At 41.0% G+C, this 19,854-nt stretch overlaps 2 protein-coding genes across 4 annotated transcripts in view; one reads left to right on the top strand and one right to left on the bottom strand.

Annotated features, from left to right (window-relative positions):
* NAA15 (N-alpha-acetyltransferase 15, NatA auxiliary subunit) overlaps positions 1 to 4,883 on the bottom strand; it is a 101,101-nt gene extending 96,218 nt beyond the window's left edge. Inside the window, exon 1 of one of the 3 annotated variants that reach the window (XM_072621071.1) lies at positions 4,317 to 4,883. In XM_072621071.1, the coding sequence (XP_072477172.1) occupies positions 4,317 to 4,370 (54 nt within the window). In that variant the 5' untranslated portion in view covers positions 4,371 to 4,883. The remainder of the gene's footprint in view (positions 1 to 4,316) is intronic. The other 2 variants (XM_072621072.1, XM_072621073.1) reach the window with 2 other exon arrangements.
* A 5,083-nt stretch (positions 4,884 to 9,966) lies between these two features.
* NDUFC1 (NADH:ubiquinone oxidoreductase subunit C1) lies at positions 9,967 to 19,244 on the top strand. Its single transcript, XM_072621070.1, has 4 exons — positions 9,967 to 10,184; positions 12,105 to 12,208; positions 15,991 to 16,078; positions 18,965 to 19,244. Exons 1-3 carry the CDS (start codon positions 10,115 to 10,117, stop codon positions 16,048 to 16,050), a joined length of 234 nt encoding a protein of 77 aa, XP_072477171.1. The 5' UTR covers positions 9,967 to 10,114; the 3' UTR covers positions 16,051 to 16,078; positions 18,965 to 19,244.
* Positions 19,245 to 19,854: the final 610 nt, after the last annotated feature.

Here is a 19,854-nt window from a genome sequence, read left to right as displayed (position 1 = left end):
ACCAGTACAAAATAACTTCTTCAACTTTTTAACATTAAGTTAAATAACTTGCTAGCCCAGAGTCACAAATCAAGCATGTAAGAGAGACAAAAATTTGTATTCTTGTCTTCCTAACTCTCAGGTCAGCTCGCTAGCCATTATGGCATAGTCTCTTTCCCAAAGGAGTTAATAAGGGCATCACTGTATATATACCCTTGTCTATCTCCCTAACTACATTATAGAAGGATAGGAAAAAGAATTTTCTTATCTGTATCCCCTTTGTATCAAAAATCATTAATAATCAGTATTACAATGAACCAGAAAAATTCAACAAAAACTTCTTGATTTCTTAATTTGGAAGAATTTGTAGTTCGGTAATTTCTTTCTACCATATTTTTTCAATACAGAAATACTATCATAATAGATCATAATATCAAAAATGCCAAATTGTACTGAAACTTTTGTGAATCTAAAGTGAAAAACATAAACAGTAAATTTAGGTTAATATCACAAGATTTAAAATACTAAACTTTTTGAATGAATAAATGTTCAGTTCTTTTTCAAAATGGTTTTAAAAGACCTGAAGTAAACAAATTTTTGTTTGCATTTACATAGGATAACACTCAAACTTCAAACACTAAAAACTCAAAATAACAGTTAGGCTGATGGAGACTTTCAACTGACAAATCTTAAAATCCAAATCAACTCAAGTCCCATTCCAATGCCTCATACTGGTGTGAAGGTGACCCTAAGTTCTTGAAAGCTATGTAAGCAAAGCACAAGTTATGGCAGGCCCTGAACCAAGCTGGAAAACTTTCAAGGTTCGCCCCTTTCTGCTTTACTATTTACAAATAATACCCTCACCGTAAGACTGACCACCAGATGATTTTTTTTTTGGCCAAAACAACTTCTGATGACAGTTCATTTAAGGGAAGGAGGGGATTAGAAAGTACATTGGTGGAGGGGACTACCCAACAAGCCTTTTTAAAGTAGTTATTAATTCACTAAGCAATTAAAGAGCAGTATTGGCTCTTTAGCACAATTTACGTTATTTGACACCCTAATCTATTATTGTTTTCCTTTAAAATATTTAATACAATAAAATTCTACTAAATGTTCTATTATAGACAAGCTTCTGTTAAAACCAGTTTCCAAGAACTATACAACTTCTATAGTACTGGAGTTTTGTTGTAGACTATTGTGAAATAAGTTACTCATCTACTGAGCTTCATAAATCTATGCTATGTTATAACAGTACTTAATACTATGCAATCAACTGTGTTGGTTCTCTCTCCAAGGGCAAAAAAATTTGCTTAAGGGGTTTACTTTCACTATCTGTAGTACATATGGTAAGAACTATATCCCCTTTACCTGAATAAAAAGAGAAAAAAAAAAAAACTTACCCCATGCTTTCCTCTTTCATTTGCAAAGAAGAAAACTTTATCCCTAGTTCTTAAAACCAACCTAAATAAAATATTAATGTCATTTCATGAAAGGTATTGAATCTCTCACTGACTAATTGTTTGTAGACCTTTTCAAAACGAATTTTTTTCTCAAAATGGACTAAAATCCAACGAAGTTTGTATTTTACTTAGCTTTAATAACTTAAATTTTCTTTCCACCTAGGAAACTCTGGATTATTAGAATTTACCACCTTTTATTTAAGCTCAATGTAAGAGAATACTTTTACACCTTTCTTTTGTGTATAATCAGCTGCAGAATTCATATATTTTGAGCTGTTAGTATTTCACTGAAACATTTACAGGTTTTGGCCCACAAATGATTTCACTCCTCTTTTTGCCTACTTTAAAAGTAGGTTTGTGCATGCAAATAATCCTTTTCATAGAGATATGCAGCAAATGACTTCTCAGTTCAGAATGTATACACTATGGTTCTTTAAAGTGCAAGGGCCCTCAGAGATCATTTCTTGATTCTAGTCCAGCATCCTGATTTCATTGAGGAAACCAAGGCTCAGAAAGTGAGAATAAACTGCTCAAGATGACAGGTAGAGCTTCGATTCAAAACCAAGTCCTCCAAATCCATTTTTCTTGCCTCTACACCAAAGTTACCAAATTTGACTAAAGAAAATACCTGTAATTATGATAACAATGTACAATACAAAAAAGTATGATAATCATATTTGTCAAGAGAAGTACTAATTCAAAATATTTCAAACTCAAATGCCCTTTAATAACTCAGAACAAGATGCACCCAAAATAAACAATATCCAATTATTTACAAAAATAAAACTGTAAAATCCCCTTGCAACCAAAGAAAAATTTGCTTAAAATTTCATGTCAAAATGTAAATAAAGTCAGTTTTTTCATTGGACAAATTATATCAGGGTGACAGAAAGGAAAGACATGCTATACAGACATGTCATTCAATTTATGATTCTACTCTTCAGATCAGAGTTAGAACAAAAGGAAGAGTTAACATCTCCAACAAAAAGCACACTTACTATTACTAAAATGGCCCAGGACCAGCCCTAACAAAATTCACTTCAGAAACTCTAATTCTGGAAGTCTCCAATGATGTAGAAACTGATTTCCTCTTTAAAAAAAAAAAAAAGGCATACACACATTTTATCATGAAACTTCAATTTGATATCAAAAATGTCAACTATTTCCCTATTTAAGTCTAATTATGAACAAATAACTATTTGACAAGAATGTTTTACTACAAGTCATTAGGAATACCCAGTTCTTCCCTAGACTGGAAAAGTCTGATCTACTAATGTTGCTCAACTTCCTAAAACACCTATGAACTGACAAACATGGATCAACTTTGAAACTCCAGACCACTAGAATGCAAAATCCCACTAGTCACTTTTTTTTCAACTCTCAAGGTAGAATAATTTTACAGCTTTCTGCTGTTTAGCGCTTAATACATCTCATGGCTTTCTGCTTACCTATTTATACTTTTCTTGGACATAATTTATAAATACGGCCAGGAAGACCTGGAGTCAAAGTCATTCCCTGACACTAACTGGAAGTCACTTAACCTCTCAGTGCTTTAGGCAACTAAGACTATGTAAGTCACTGACCTGAACTGATGAGTTTCCCTACATGAGAGTTCCTCTGTATCAAGGCAAACACAAGTCTAATCCCTATTCCTAACCTCATAAACACTATATCACAATGTCAATGTAGGATCTGGATTCTAAGGTACTTTCTTAGGAGCATTTAACTTGTTTCTAAAAATCACAGTACTTCACATGTGCGAATCATCTCAGTGTCAATCCAAGTTGCCACTCTGCAACTCCGACTGCATTTGATATTTAAGATCCAATTACACTTTTAAGAGGATGAAAACTACCAACAATTCTGATTTACTTCAATGGTACCAAAGACTAAAAAAAAATAACTATGAGATGGTGAGAGTAGTTTTCCCACCTTTTTACACAAACTACCTCGATCTCTTGTACGTGACTTCATCATACCAAATTGGTGACTTGGTTTATCAGTTTTGATTTTTTTGAAGACGATTTCCACTTTAAACTTTTCAAAGTTTAAAACATAAGACAGATTCTTAGGTTAAGTTAACAACTTACAAGTCGTTGCTGTGAAATCCTACGGATCCAGTGCCTGGGCATGGAGGGGGTACGCTCCCTACTCCACGCACACCACCAGCCAGGTGAAAACGTGCTACAATGTAGTCACTCACTGTGGCTACACATCACACTTCTCTACAAACGCCATCATGAGCTCTGATTTAGGAACGCAAACCTTCACAACAGCAACGAAAAACCCCTCAAAAGTTTGAGCAAATAGCCTCATTATTAGAGGCTTATCCTCCGCTCTGCAGCTACAGACTTGGGGCTGGGTGTCTGGCCAGGCACTCGCGTCTCATTCACAAGAAAAAGTCAATCTCACAACCAATAGCTCCAAACTTTTTTTCTTTCCTCCCGGACCGCCCCCTCCCGCCAGGCCCCACCTGGTCTCCACCTCCCGGGAAAGGGGATGGCAGAGCCGGGTCGCAGACGCGCCGGCCCCCGGCCAAGGCAGCGGGCGCAGACCGGGGCGCGGCGGGCCGAGGGGGCCTCCTGCGGCGCGCTCCGGCGGGGCGGCGCGGGGAACCCGGGCCCCGGGCGGGCGCAGGGGCCCCGGACCAACGGGGTCGCCGCGGGGGAAGACGCAGCTTGCTCTCAATGAATGAGGCCCCCGCCGCGGGGGCCCCGCACCCCCGGTCCGGGCCTAGGCGGGGCGCGGGTAGGGCCGCAGGGCGGCCGGGGCGCGAGGCACGGACGCGAGGGGCGCGCGCGGGCTGGGGCGCGGCGGCCGCCGGGCGGCCGAGCGGGAATTGCGGCGGAGCCCGGGCGCGGGGGCTGCACTCACCAGGATCCGCTTGAAGAGCGCGTTCTCCTTGGGCGGGAGGCTCACGGCCGGCATCGTCCCGGCTCCTCCCGCGGCTCCCGCCGCCGCCGCCCGGTTCGGTCGGGTCTGTCTGGGGCGCTGTGGGGGTGTGTGTGTGTGTCCGCCGCCGTCCCCGGGCTGCCTCCTCAGCCCCGAGAGCCCGCCGCCGCCGCCGCGCTGTGGCGCCCGCCCTCCCGCCGGCCTGGCCCCCTCTTCTCCGCCGCTTTTCTCTTCCTTTCCCTGTTCCTGCCGCCACCGCCGCCGCCGCCTCCCCCCGGCGGGTCCCCGTCGGCGGTTCACGTGGTAACTGAACAGACCGACAGAGGTAGCCAAAATGGCGGACGCGGAGGGCTTTCCCACCCGGGTCACACCTGATAGCGCGCAGGCGCCGTGACCTCCTTTCCCCTTTCGTCTCCTCCCCTTCCTATCCTTCCTGGTCCTCGCTTCCAGTCCCGCCCAGTGCTGGCGGCTGAGCTGCCGCGGCTCCGGAGGCCAGCGGGGCGGGGCGAGCGAAGTACGGAACTCTCCCCCCGCCCTGGCCGCTTCCCTGCCCGGGGAGCCTGGGTGCTAGCGCGCTGCCTGGCCCAGACTTGGGCATCGGAGCGGCCCAGGCTGGGGGCAGGGACGGGGTGTGCCTCCTACAACGAAAGTCTAAAGGTCACCGCGGGGCTGGTCTTCTGATAACGGAGTGGGTTACATTAGGAACCTGGAACGTCCCGGCGGGTGAGGGAACTTAACCCTCGGCCAGCCCAAGAGGAGTGCCCCCGGGGATGCCGGCTGTCCTCGCGGCCCCGCAGAGCTTCGGCTTGTTTGCCACTGAGCCTGCTCGTTGGGGCGCATTGAATTTGTAGATGAGATCCGAAAACTCCGACTCAGTAAGACCGCTTAGGAAAAAAATCTAGACATAGACTTGTGGATTAAGAGGTGGCCCGAACTTCAAGAAGAAAGTCAAAATGGGGAGAGGGGGAGGAAGGTGAAGGGCTGAGTAAACTGAGGTAGATAAATGAGTCCATCAGCCTGTCCTCTAGCTAGAGTCTAGAGCACCTAGCTAAATGTGAAACAACAAGCGCCAGCAGAATAAGAGACAGAGACCACAAGTGTAAAAGAAGAAATCTCTAAGAGGAAGTAGACGTCTAAGTGACTGAAAAAACGATAATAATCTCAGTGAAGATAATGAAACATACCTGCCTCTAAGTGGGCAGAATGTTGCCTAGTCAGTTACTCACTGTATCTTTTTTCTTAACTGTTTCTTTGTTACAAGGTTAGATTCAGGGTGGGAGAAAGGAGAGGAAGAGAAATTGCTATGATGTAATAACGAAAGACATCAATAAAACTTATTTTTCAAAAGTATAGATAATATTTGTGTTTGCATTTTGTAAGAATAACTATTGTACAAGATCAGGGAAAGAACTTTATTAGGAAAAGTCAGTTGGATATGGGGTCAGGGATCATTTCATTTTTGCCTTGATATCCCAAAAAACTAACACAGTGTCTAATAAAAGTGTTGACTTGAAGAAGTAATGACTTCAGAGAGCATAGTGTTGTGGAAAGACTCTGAAGCTCCATGCTGTCATATTACAGGGAATGAACATTCCCAATGAGTTCTTGAAATCAAATAATATAGCTTGATATTTTAAAGTGCAAGGAATTGCTGTATCCATTAACCGTGTAGTCACATAGTTTATCAAGACTCAAGCCCTCAAGCTTAATAAATATTGGAAGATTTTTTTTTTTTTACATTGACTCCCTCACTTCCGTTGAAAAATAGCTCACCACACCAGTACAATCTTTTGGCAAAAAAAGAATTGTTAACCTGCGGTGCACAGTATCAGAATAAGATTGAATACCTGCACAGGTAAACCACTGATGTAGTTTGGCAAATTTGATTTTGTTTCTATGACAAAAAAGTAAATAGCCTCCAATCCCAAAGTGACAGGTTTCTGGACTCTACATTTGTCCAGATAATGTTGTAATTTAAATGCAGACAAGTTTATATAAGCAGATAGCATCAGTCTAGTCACACAGTCTAGTGGCTTTGATAGTCTGAGCTCAACAATAAAACAGCTATGTTGATAACTACCTTCTGAGAGCTGGAGATTCAAATTAGCCTCTGTTACACTGAGTGGCATTCTGTCCAGGTATTTACAGAAAACGTTATTATCCCATGCCATTGTTTGATGCTACTGAATGAATTACAAACTTTACCTGTCATATTCCCAGCCCTGTTTTGCAAACTTAAGTTTTTTCTCTCCATCTCAAAAAAGTTTTTAAAAGTAATCGTTATTTCATTTGCAAAATCTTCATCTAATTCTGAAAATAGCTTAAATACTCAGAAGTGTATAGTATTTCATGTAGTAATACCTTCACTAAGAACTGAGTTGTTTTTTTAAATGCATCATCATAAGCTGTGCAGAAACTAAGTGTAGGGAAAGGAATTAGTCTTGTTGGTGTTACCAAGAGCATGAAAAGAGTAGAGGTAAAGTTCAAGTCTCGTGGATGCTGCACGCTATCCCAGCTCCAGTACTCAAAGTTTAGTGGCCCAACTGGAGGTAATGGCAAAACAGTTATAATGACAACACTTTATAAAAGCTTATTAAACTCTTTTCTCCTAACAGACCTGTGAAATAGACAGTCTAAGCATCATGCCCATTATACAGAGATGAATAGAAGTGTATTGTATATTGTGCTGCCCTTGAGAGTCAGGACAATCTAGGTATGACCTCTACCTGACCTTTTAGGGGTCTTATAATCCTTGGCCAGTTGGTTTATCACTATATGCCTCAACCATCTCCCTAAGACTTGAGTCACCAAGAGGTTGCAATCTATCATCAGTGGAGGGAATCCCCATATCAGGAGTTTCCCACCTGATAAAACTGAAGCTCCTTCTGAATAATCAGGAACAGATAATAACTCATCTTTATATAGTGCTTGTGATGTGCCAAATGCTTGTTTCATGGGAAAACAGAAGTAACTTGTCCAAGGTCACACAGTGTCTGAAGCTGAATTGGAACTCAGGTCTTCCTGTCTCTAGGTCTAAGGCTTTTATCCACTATGCCACCTAGCGGCCTAAGATAGGAAACAAGTTCAAGAATTTACACAGCTAGTAAATCTATGTCCCCAGTTCCGAGTCTTTCATAGGTATTAGAGAATCTAGAGTTGAGGGTCCTTTAAAATTATCTAGCCTTATCTTCTTTTTTAAAATGAAGGCACCAAGGCTCATAGAGGTGAACTAACTTGTCCAAGATCAGTAAAAACCAGGATTCAAACCCACCTTTTAACTCCAGAGTTCTTTCCACTACAGCACACTGCCTTTTAGTCCTGGTTTAAACTGTCATTTCAGATCTGGTTTCTAGCTTTTGTCACAAGTGTATTTTCAAACATAACTCTCTTCAAGCAGCCAACTTCCAACTTGTGGAAAATTTGCATTCCTCCATCACTTTCTCAAAATCTATAGTAAGAGAAGATGGAAATTCTAGTAAAAAATAAAATACATGAGGGCAATGAGGGGTGACTTTTACTAGCAGCCTCAAGGCAATTAATAACTTGCTTGTTAAGCTTGAATACTCTGACACATGGCTTCTGTTCAAACCTGTTAGATAGTGAATAGGAGCTATGTTGTGACATGCTTCCTTCCAAATGAGGCCATAGGAAGGATGTATACACTAACTTGCTGAGAAGGCAAAATTATAATTTGAGAGTTAGCCACTGACTCAGTAAATTGGTGGCTGGTTTGCTTACTTGAGCTTAAGACCTGGAGGCCCAAACTCATTGCAAAACTATAAAGTGACTCATGTGTCATCAATCCATTGTGTAGGCAGTTTTATATACAGATAAGCCAGAAAATCTACTACACTCCTAATTGTTTAACTTTGTGGTCAGCAATTCTTGGACAAAGTTAAAGTAGACGAATAACATATTTAAATTTCCTGGGCTAAAGGAAAAGTAGGAAGGAAAAAAGATTTTGGTATAATGATTTTATTGATATTCATAAACTTAACAGACAAAGTCACTATAGTAAAAGAGGATAAACAACTGGCATAATGGAAATTGAAGTAGGAATGCCTGGCTATGTGAATGGACTCACGGTCAACAAGCATTTATTAAGGGGCCAAGCCCTGTCCTAAATCTTCATTCTTCTAGTCTCCGGAAAATGGGATATAAGACTTGCCAGATTAATACTTAACAGGATTGTGAGAAAGGCATCTTATAAGCCTTATATAGCTACATGAGTTAATGTTATTATTACTTTAAGCAGAATAGTAGATAGTATAGTAAACCTTTCCATGAAAAATACTCAACAGAACTTGATGAACATAGGCCCTTTAAGGTTCAAGTAGGATTATTTTATAGGAGCATAGATTTAGACTTAGAAGGGACCTTACAAGTCACAGGTGAAGAATCTGGAATTTGATAAGGTTGGGTAATTTTCTCTAAGGATTAGGCCCCAGGTCTCAGTCTTTCAATCAATCAATAACATTTATACACTGTGTCCTAAGTGTGGCAGATACAAAAAGAGGCAAAAGACAGTCCTTGCTCTCAAGGAGTTTACAATTCAATAGAGGAGACGAGATGCAAACAAATATGTACAAAGCAAGCTCTACATAGGATAAATGTGTTTGTCCTTCGTTGCCGAAGAAGACCATGCCATCAGAGAAATGACATGACTTGCACTTGACTTTGTTTTGAGTGAGGGAGGGTTGTGCAGGTCACCAGCCTCACTTCTCCTCCAGAGCCATCTGAATCCAGTGACCAGATATTCATCAGGATGACTGGAGATGACCCAGGATGAGGCAATTGGGGTTAAGTGACTTGCCCAAGGTCACACAGCTAGTGAGTGTCAAGTGTCTGAGGTGAGATTTGAACTCAGGTCCTCCTGACTCCTGCACTGGTGCTCTATCCACTGCACCACCTAGCTGCCCCTACACAGGATAAATAGGAAATAATTAAAAGAAGGAAGGCACTATAATTAAAGGGGGGTGGGGAAGGTTTCCAATTATAGATGGGATTTTAGTTGGGTAAGAAGCCCTGCAGATAAGTAGTTGGAGTGGAAAAGGGAGCACATTCCAGGCATAAGGAAGAGTCAGAGAAAATGCCTGGAGCCCGGAGGGGGAAAAGTCTTGTTTGAGGAATAAATGTCAAGTGTTCTTGGAGAATATTATTATTTTCACTAATCTCTAATCGAAATTTACCATTTCCTTCAATCGTTTAATAATTGAGGGGACCTCTAGCATTCCCCGATAGGGCCGCTAGGTGGTGCCTGTGGTCAGGAAGATCTGGATTCGAATCCACCCCCAGAAGCTCCCCAGCTGTGCCTCAGTTTCCTCCTCTAAAATGGAGATAACACTATAGCAAGGCTCAAGGCTACTGTGAGGACCAAATGAGATAATACACCTGTAAAGGGCTGAGCACAGAACCCAGCACATAGTAGGCCTTTTATATATTTTTATAGATTTTCCTTCGTCAAAGTGCCAAAAGTTAAGGATCCTCCCCAAAAAACCCCCAACCCCAACCATCTCCAAAGGCAGCGTGGTGTAAGGTATAGAGCGTGGCCGGGCCACAGCGCGAGGTGAACCTTTTCCTGTTTTTCACCCTCAGGCCCCGGGTCCCACCTCAACGACTCACAAACCGAAGCGGAAAAGGCGGAGGGGCGGGGCCGGAGGCGGAGCCTGGAACGGCCTGGCGTCACGTGGCCCCGCCTCCCGCCTGGCCTGAGCCGGAGGCGGGGCTTGTCGGGGTCAAGGGAGCAGGGGGCGGGGCTCCGGGAAGACGTGCGGACCAAGATGGCGCCGTCCCTGAGGCTGCTGCCGCGGCTGTCCCGGCTCCTCTCCGGGGCCCCGCTCCCACGCCACAGTGAGTGTCCCCGCGGCCGCGACGTCTTCCCCGGGGCCCGCTCCTCTCCTGACCCCTGAGGGGAGCGAGGGCGAGAAGGAGGGAGGCGCGGCTCGCGCGTGGTTCGGGTCGGGCCCTGTCTGTGACCTTCGGCCCGGGTCGCGTCCCCCTCCCACTCGGCCTCCCCCAGCGCCCCTCCACGCGGCCGCCCCTGTGTTCTGCCCCTCCCCCTCTCTTCGTACTTCTCCGTTAGCCTCAGTCTCCTTCCATGCCCTTGGTAATGTCGCCTCTCTTGTATAATAGCCCTTGAAAGGCAGCGGGTCCTTTTCTCATCCTCAGGTTACAGATGGGGAAACTGAGGCTGGCAGGCTGCGCCACACGCTCAGGGTCCCCCATCTGAGGCAGGATTTGAACTCGGGTCCACTGCACGAGTCACCTTTGGGTTTTAGAGCCAGAACCTTTCTTAAGCACCTGCTGTGTGCGTCCCCGCCACGTTAGCCCTTACCCTGCCCCCGCAGCAGGGGGCCCTTTGGGTTCTTGCAGCACTTTCCCCCCCGCCGTGCTGAGAAGGAGCTGATGTTTTCTTTAACGATATTCCCAATTTACAGATGAGGAAACTGAGGCCCAGAGGAGCACAGGTAGATAGAGCACCGGAGCCTGGAGTCACAGACCCGGACCAGCTGTGACCCTGGCGAGTCTTGATTGGACGAGACAATTGTAACCCGCCTAGCCCGGTGCCTGGCACAGAACGGGCACTGCATGAACGCTAGTCCTTATTATTGTGGACAGCTAGGTGGTGCGCTGGAAAGAGTGCTAGGCCTTGGGTCAGGAAGACTCCTCTTGAGTGACCTTCAGCTTCCGGCTAGCTGGGAGACCCTGGGCAAGTCACTAAACCCTGTTTGCCTCAGAAGGAAATGGCAAACTACTCCAGCATTTTCGCCAGAGAGACCCCAAATGAGGTCATGGAGTCAGGCACGACCAAACAGTAAAAGTTATTTTTATATAAATAATGTCAATGCTATAAATTATAATATTTATACTCATAAGTATACAACATAATAATAAAAAGTGAGATATTAAAACTTATCCATCAGCAAACAGATAATTGTAGCTGCCACCCAGCCGTCCTAGGCCTTGCAGATTTCCATTCACCACATTCCACTCTGTGCTGCCTTTGCACACACTTTCCATAATGTCCTTCTCCCTGCTTGGATGCCTAGATCCCTTAAAGGCTCAACTCACATCTCCATCTGCTACGGGAGGCCTTTCCTGATCCCCATCAGTTGGTAATGTGCTTTCCTCCTTATTCTCTGAATTTACTTTGGATCATTTTACTAGATAAGTCTCTTAACCTCTTAGTGCCCCCAGGCGACTCTCTAAGACTGATTTACTGTTGTAAATGCTGATTTGTATTGGTGGAAGGAGTTTCTCTACTTGGACAAAATCACAGATCTGTTTCTTCCACCAAAATATTTTTGAGGACAGTTTTTTTTCTCCAATATAATATAACCTTCTTGAAGGCAGGGATTGTTTTGGATTTCTCTTTGTACCTAGTGTACCTGACATATCAAAGACACTTAGGAAATGCTTCTTGAAGTGAGCAAAGGAATAAGACACCAATATAGACTTTAAAATGCACACTAATATATATGTAAGTGCATTAGAAGGTGCAAAACAAGATGGAATGTACACAGGGTTATATAGCTCATAAATGCAAATCCAGACAATGTGAACTCGAGTGATCTGAGAAACTTAGTACTTTGTATTATTACACAATGCTACCTCCCACATCCATTCTGCTCTTGACGTAGTCTAAAATGGGCTTGTTCAGTAAGATATTTTTTGTCATGAAAAAAATTGCCTAGAAAAGCTATCAGCCAGTTATATTAGTTATAAATAAATACTAACACTTGAAAAATGCATGTTTGTTTCCTGTTTCAGCTTTGGTTCGTTCAGCATTTTACATTCGGGGCAACCAAAATGACCAGCCCAATTGGCTGAAAGTTATACTAGCCTTGGGCACTACTGCAGGCCTGTGGGCCTTCGTAAGTATTCCCTTCTACAGAGAATCAAGTTATTCAATGTGAGAAACAGAAGGGTGATAATGGGGACTAAAGGTTGTTATGAAATGGAAAGTTGCTGGTTGTGTTTATCCATTGGCAGACTTGTGTAGATAGAATTTCAGAGTGGGAAGGAACCTCAGGGACCACCTGGTCAAAACTGTACCTCAAAAAGAATTTCCTTTATGACATACCTGACAAAAAGTCATCTAGCTTTTGCTTCACTTTCAGTAAAGGAGAACACTCTATCCCCAGAAGCAGCCCATTCTACTTTTCAGTAGCTCTGTTGGAAAATTTCTTCTCATCAAGCCTGCTTCAGCCCATGCCAACTAGTTCTGCCCTCTAGGGCTGAGCAGAGCAAGTGTGAACCTTCTTCTGAGTGACATTCCTTCAGATATTTAAAGACAACTGTTATTCCTCCTCCATCACCTCCAAGACTTCTCCAACTTCTTTAAACTGATCCTTATATGTCATCAACTTGACATCTATCCTAATTGACCCCTGGACCATTTCTGGCTCATCAGTGTTCTTTCTAAAATGGACACTGTACAGAGTAGGGCAAGACTATCACCTCCTTCCTGGAAGCTGTGCCTCTTGGTGCCCTCTAAGCTCACGTTAACTTTCTTGTCTGCCATGTTATACCATTGACCCAGAATGAATTTAAAATTCAATAAAACCCACAGATCTTTTTTCAATAAACTATATATATGATATATGTAAATATATCATATCTATGTATATATATACATATATACATATATATATATAGCCATACCTCCCCTGTCTTGTAGCTTTGAAAGTGATATTTTGAACCCAAATTTAAGACAGCCAATTGAATGTTACATATATTCAAAGCATAGAATGGTTTCCTTCCTACAAGGGAGATAAAGAAGCCCAAGGAATGTTTTTTGTATTATAATACTATGAAGTCTGTAAACAGTGGGGGAAATTCCCAAAGTAATACGAGTGAAAACACAAAGATTCTTTTGATATTTCTGGTAATATCCAGGAAAGGAAAAGGGATATGTATAGGAAAGTCAATCCTTTTTCAGTATTTCTTGCAAATCAGAGTTGAGTTAGCCTTTCAGTGGCATCTCTTCCAGACTTTTACTTTATTCTCTTTATTCTTCCTTTTGGTGGCCTTATCCAGTGACATCTTATCCAGTTGCTGCAGGGAAAAGCAAAAACAGTTAACAGGGTATAGAAATGAAATGCTATTGTTACAACTCTATGGCTGCATCTTCTTTCAGGTTATGCCCTCTACCCTTAGGTATCCTTACAAGGTTCTATCCTAAACATTAATCTGTTGCCTGAAAGCATTACTATTCAGTCATTCCTGATATGACTACATATACTTCCATACTTGACATATATGTCATTACCTCCACAGATGTAGATCATAACTCATACATGCCTTCTCATCTTGTATTATTCTTGTCTTCCAAAGGTCTTCCACAGAGGATCGATTCAGAGTCATAGGTACTTCCTCTTAGATCTACAGGGTTCTGTCCTAGGCTCTCTTCTATTTCACATGGTGATTTTATTCCCCATGGATTTAACTACTGTCTCTATGCTGATGATTCTCGAATTTACCTCTCTTGCCCCTGCTCACCTCCAGTTTCATATCTCCAACTGCTTTTCAGACACCTTGAGCTATATGTCCATTAAACATCTTAAAGTCAGTATTTCCAACACTGAATTTATTATCTTTCCTCCTAAATCCCCCCACACCTTCACACCCCCATCCCACCTATCCTATTATTGTGTAGACCAACACCATCTTCCCAGTCCCCCAGGCTTACAATCTAGGAGACTCGTCCTGCATTCCTCCTTATCTCTTACCTCCCATATCCAATGTGCTAGTAAGGCCTGTTGATGTCACCTTTAAAGTAGCTCTCAAATATACCCCTTCTCTCCTCTAATATTGTCGGCACTCTAGTACTGACCCTCATTACCTCATGCTTGTATTATTGCATTAGGCTGCTGGTAGGTCTGCCTGCCTTAAGTCTCTCCCCACTTCAGTGCATTCTCCATTCAGCCACCAAAGTGATTTTCCTAAACCACGAGTTTATTTATGTCACCCTCCCCCCAGCCTCCCCTACACCGTTAACTTCAGTGGCTCCCTATTGCCTCCAGGAAGAACTAAAAAAGTCTCTGTTTGGCATTCAGAGCCCTTTCTAACCTGGCTCCCTCCTACCTTTCCAGTCTTCTTACACCTTACTCCCCACCATATACTCTTCAATACGGTGACGCTGGTCCTCTAGCAAAACAGTCCATCCGTTGGTTCTGAGCACTTTCTCTGGCTGTCCCCCATGCCTGGAATACTCTTCCTCCTGTGCTCCAAATACTGACCTCCTTGACTTCTTTTAAGTCCCAACTAAAATATCCCTTCTTTTACTGGCAGCTTTCCCATCCTCTCTTAATTACAGTGCCTTTCCTCTGTTAATTATTTTCTATTTATCTTATTTAATTTCCTGTTTATATTTATAGCTTGCTTTGTATATATTTGTTTGCATCTTGTCTCCCACATGAGATTATAAGCTCCTTGAGCACAGGGACTATCTTTTACCTCTTTTTGTATCCACAGCATTTAGCACAGTACCTATCACAGAGTGGGTACTTAATAAATGTTGATTGATTGATTGATTGATTGTGGACCTTAAAACTGGATTTCTGTAATCAAACTTTTGTGGTAAATACGTTGCTAGAAATCACAATTGCAGTTGATAGGATCTCAAAATAAGACAGCTGAATAAGAACTTCTCTAAGTGACGTAGCAATTAAAAAGAAAGCTCAACCTGGTACATGTTCAGGGTTCTTTCCTCCTTCCCTTTTCCTCCTCCAAACTCTTACCTTCTTTATCTTGTCTTGAGTTCTCTCATAGGTCTAGTTGGGAAAGAAGGTAAGGGGAGTTGAAAGGAAATTTTTTCTTAATTGAAGAATGATAAAATGGTGAATTCATACTTTTTAATATTTGTAGTAAGGCTTTATTTCACTTAAGTAGTAGAAAGAATCTTCCAATTTGGTTCACTTCAGTTTTAATTAAGAATATTTGGTTTATGACAATGGCACAGAGACAGAACTGAAGGAAGGAAGACAATAACTGGAACAAAAAAGTGTCGTGCCAGAGCAGATGGGTGATTACATAACTGACAGTGGCACCAGTGTGTTCTGTTACTGCATGGGAGCCGTCTTTCATGACCAAAAACTCCGAAGTTTAGAAAGAGATTTCCAGTTCGTCTCTCTTCACCTATAACCAGTTACAGCCATAGCATCTAGTGATAGATCTAAATACTGATTGAAATGTTATTTCCCTGCATACCGACTCATGGGATAGATGCATTGACTGTACATGTAGCATAAAGTAGAATTTCCTTTTATTTATCCTGAATGGAACCTCTTTAAGCTTCACGGGATGCCTTTCATTCTGTTGTACCAAATTTTTATAAATAGGTGTTAGGTTCACCCTGGCCATGTCATACATGATCCAAAAGTCCTAATTATTTTAACCTAACCTGATCCTGAAAAATACCATTGTGGACAAATTGCTCTCAGGAAACACTTCTCAGCAGAGAGGTGGCAGATCATAGGTACGGAATGAGTAAAGCTTAGGTTTTCAGACATAGCCAATGTCTTGGTTTGTTTTGGTTTAGCGGTGCTTTTTTGTTACAAAAGTAAGGGGTACAAGGGCACCATTGGGAAGCGAAAATGAAAAAGCTGACAAGGCAAACTATTTTTCTCTTTTTAACTATTACTATCTTCTTTAGCTCCTCCAACAACACAAAGAGGATATCTTAGAATATGAAAGAAGAAAAGGTCTAGAATAAATTATTTGAATCTGCTTCCTTCCTAAGTGTAAGTATACAGGAATTCATGGGTTAAAAAGATTTTTGGAAGTGGTTGTTATCTTCTAATGTCAGTCTGGCAAATTTCTAGGTAAACTGTATCAGTGGTTTCTCTTGTTACATCATTAACACTTCTTTAGATCATGTTGTTTTCTATATAAAATCCTACTCTAATGCTTCCTCAGTGTGTGAGGGTGAGCTGTGTTGTTTGCTAGTAAAGCACCCATTTTACAGGTCATGCATGGCTACCATCACAGAAACAACCGAGCAAGCTTGGACATGTTCACCACCAGGCTGACTGGAGGATGATGTGTTTTTCAGTCTCAAAAAACATTTAACAGTTTTCAGAAGGATTATGTACATTACACATCTTTGAAGTGTTGTTTTCTATCAAAGCTTTTTGAATTATAATGTCTTGTCTTCTTTTTTTGGAATATATATATGTCATTTATTATTATAATTGCTACTGCTGCTATAACTGTTATTACTACTGCACAAGATCATACAGTCATTAACTGTCAGAAACAGTATTAGATTCCAGGTTGTCTAACTCCAAATCCAATGAGTGGTTGTTTTTCCTCTACATCATGCTCCTTCATGCATCCCCACACAAATATATACCCTGTATATACAAAAAGTTTTCCATTAAACAAACATTTATTTATCACTCATTATGTGGAAAGCATTGTAGTGGGCCCCAAGAGTAGCAAGGTAAAAAAGAAACAGCACTGCCCTTGAGGGGGGCATTTTTTGTTTTCATCGTTGGAACCATAGAGCTCAGTGGTATCCTGACTCCTAATCACCCTTACACATAATCTGTTCTGCAGACTAGACCTGTGATTTTGTTAGTACAGGGATGAGGAGGAGGAAACTCCCTCTACCAGTACACATGTCTTCAACTTATCATCTTCTAGACATGCTTCCAGTACTAAGAGATGAAATGTCTTGCCCAGAATGTGTCAGAGGCAGGATTTAAACCCCATGCCTTTCTGACTTAGAGGCTGGTTCTCCATCCACTATGCCATACAGTCTCAATAATCTTTTCTTAAAGTGGTGTCACTCAGTATCTGACTACTGCATTATCATGCCTATCTAGGAAAATGTAATTTAAATTACTAATGAGCCAAAAATATAGCTGATTGATTAAAGATGGTCAGTATTGAAGCAGGAAACATTGTCTTTAAAACAGGCCATATGATGGTTTCATGGATTTCTAAACATTTAAGGTTTAAGTTTTGTTCTCCAAATCAGTTTTTTTATCTTACCATTCAGTTTCCTTTTCTTTCCACCACCTACATATTCACTACTCATTCATAAACATTAAAGACCAGAAATAATGAGTTACTATTCACTCAGTAATTAATAGGCACTGATTATTCTCTGTATGCCTAGAATCATTGTTAAGAGGTTGGGGACAACAATAGAAAGGAAATTAAAACATAGTACTTGCTCTCAAATAATTTCTAATTCTAGTTTTAATAGAAGAAAGTGCTCAGTTCAAGAAATACCTACTTTATGGTAAACCATGAGGGCACAAAAACAAAAATGAAATTGCTGGAAAACATAAGCAAGTTAAAATAGTATACAACATATTGTACACATTGCTGCCAATTAGAGAGTGCAAACAAGGGGAGTGGGCCTAAGTGAGCTGAGAAAGGTTTCTTAGAGAAGGTTCTTATGCCATGATAAAGAAAGTGACAAATGACCCTTTATACTACTTTGATATAGATGCGATCATATCAGTTTCTCCACAGGGATTCTCTCTTATTTAAGGTTAAGTTTCCATGGTCTGGTGGAGAGTGTACTAGGCTTTGAAGCCTCAAGACTGCGGATTCCATCTCTTAGAATGAATAGTTTTGTGACTCTGGACAACTGACTTAACTATCTGTGTTTCAGGCAACTTTTGTACCAACCTATAGAATTGTAGATTGACTGCTCTGTTTTAGTGAAGGCAGTTCACACCTCAACAATTACCTGACATGAGAAAGTCACTGATCCTTCTAGTGTTCTTGGGAATTAGTATTTAGGAGAGAACTATGAGGACTGATGCAGTAGTATTTGTTTTTTCTGAGTGTAGCAGTTAGAAGTAATGGAGGCAGTAAAACTGGTGAGAATGGTTTAGTCTGATTTTTCTTTTTATGTATTTTGAAATGTAATTATAATTATCATTACAACAGATGATAAACATGTACAGAATACTTGACATGCCTTAGATTTTGTACAAAAGTACAAACATCTTCTGTGCCGTGATAAAAATGAACTGTTTACATAATTTCAGGACCATTTTAGATGCATTTAAAGCACTATTTTAAAGAATCCATTAGTTGATACTTTTATTAAAAAAGAATTACCCTCTAATTTATCTTTTTGCAGACCTGGATTTTCATGCTTTATGCTATTCAAAACAATATACTTATATTCTATTGAACATTGAGTTTAGTTATATACATAGACATCATAGACACTGAAAACATAGGTACGATGACACACTTATCAAAAATATGAAATAGAATCAGACTGAATTTCAGTATCCTAGACCAATGATATCAAGCTCAAATAGAAATGCCAGCCTCTAATCCATATGTAAGAATATGTATATACATATAGATATATATAGATATAGATATGTACACATACATACAATTTGCGGGTTACATATTGTCTTAGTCTTTAAATGTAATATTTTCTATTTTTTTTATATTTTTATTTTGTTAAATATGTCTCAGTTCTAGTTTAGTCTGGTTTGGGTAGCACTTGGGAGAGTTGTGGGCCACCTATGGTGTTTGGCACTCCTGTTGTAGATGACCACGATTCTTTTACCGTGATGAAGGTTTGGCTAATTAAAATAATACTGTTCCAGGCTAATACTGTTCTTTTTTTTCTTCCATGATTTTAGGTGTGCTGAAAGAAGTGATGACAACCAGTTTGTGGGTCCATTGAACGATATATCAGAAAAACAACTTGTGTTAGGGTTTCTGTATAGTATCACAGAATGTACAAATAAAAGGTTATCTAAAAAAGGACGCCTGCCCACTTTTCAGGTTATATCCATCCTATCTACTAATCACTTTGGATCCAGTATTTAATCCACTTGTACAGATGAGAGGGACTTTACATTTGAAAGGCATTAACATAGATAAGCAAATTAAGAATTTCAATAAAAACTAAAAATAAAATCCACTGCCTCAAGTTTTAATACTGGTAGTTAATATTTGAGGGCACTTGTCCTCCGTCATTAGATACAGCATTGCTACGACACTGGTAATTCAGGGAATTCATGGAGATTTTCTTTTAGCTGATAGTTTCAATAGTATTCTGCCAAGCTGATTTTTTCTTTTTGCGAAGTTTTGTTTCAGAATCATAATGTTAGTTATTTAACAGTTTAGCAAATTGGGAGTACACAGATGCTTCTAGTAAATCAGAAAGGGTTGCCCTGTTTGTTTTCTTCTAGCATAGTCATTTGGAGTTAGAAAAAATGTAGAGGTGGGTCCCTAACCTAACATCCTATCTCTGCTCTTTGGAAGTTTAATGATTTTCCTTTGAGTTCCTATACTTTCTTCACTGTCGTGGGTGCTTAATGGAACCTGTTAGACCTCATACGTCTGTTTTATAGTTTGTGGTTTGGTGGATAAATTATGAGGGACTGAAGTGATACAGAAATAGTTAAGATGGTCCCTTTCTTTGAAGTGTTTGTCATCCCTTAGGGTAGGTGAGACTTGCCTAAGTAATAATGATACCAAGTAGAATGTAAAGTTTCCTGGGAAATACAAGGGACATGCTCTGAGA

Source organism: Notamacropus eugenii, chromosome 6 (assembly GCF_028372415.1).
Source record: "Notamacropus eugenii isolate mMacEug1 chromosome 6, mMacEug1.pri_v2, whole genome shotgun sequence".
NCBI lineage: Eukaryota > Metazoa > Chordata > Mammalia > Diprotodontia > Macropodidae > Notamacropus > Notamacropus eugenii.
The sequence above is the reverse complement of the archived record's forward strand: the minus strand, read 5'-3'. Positions and strand labels throughout refer to the sequence as shown.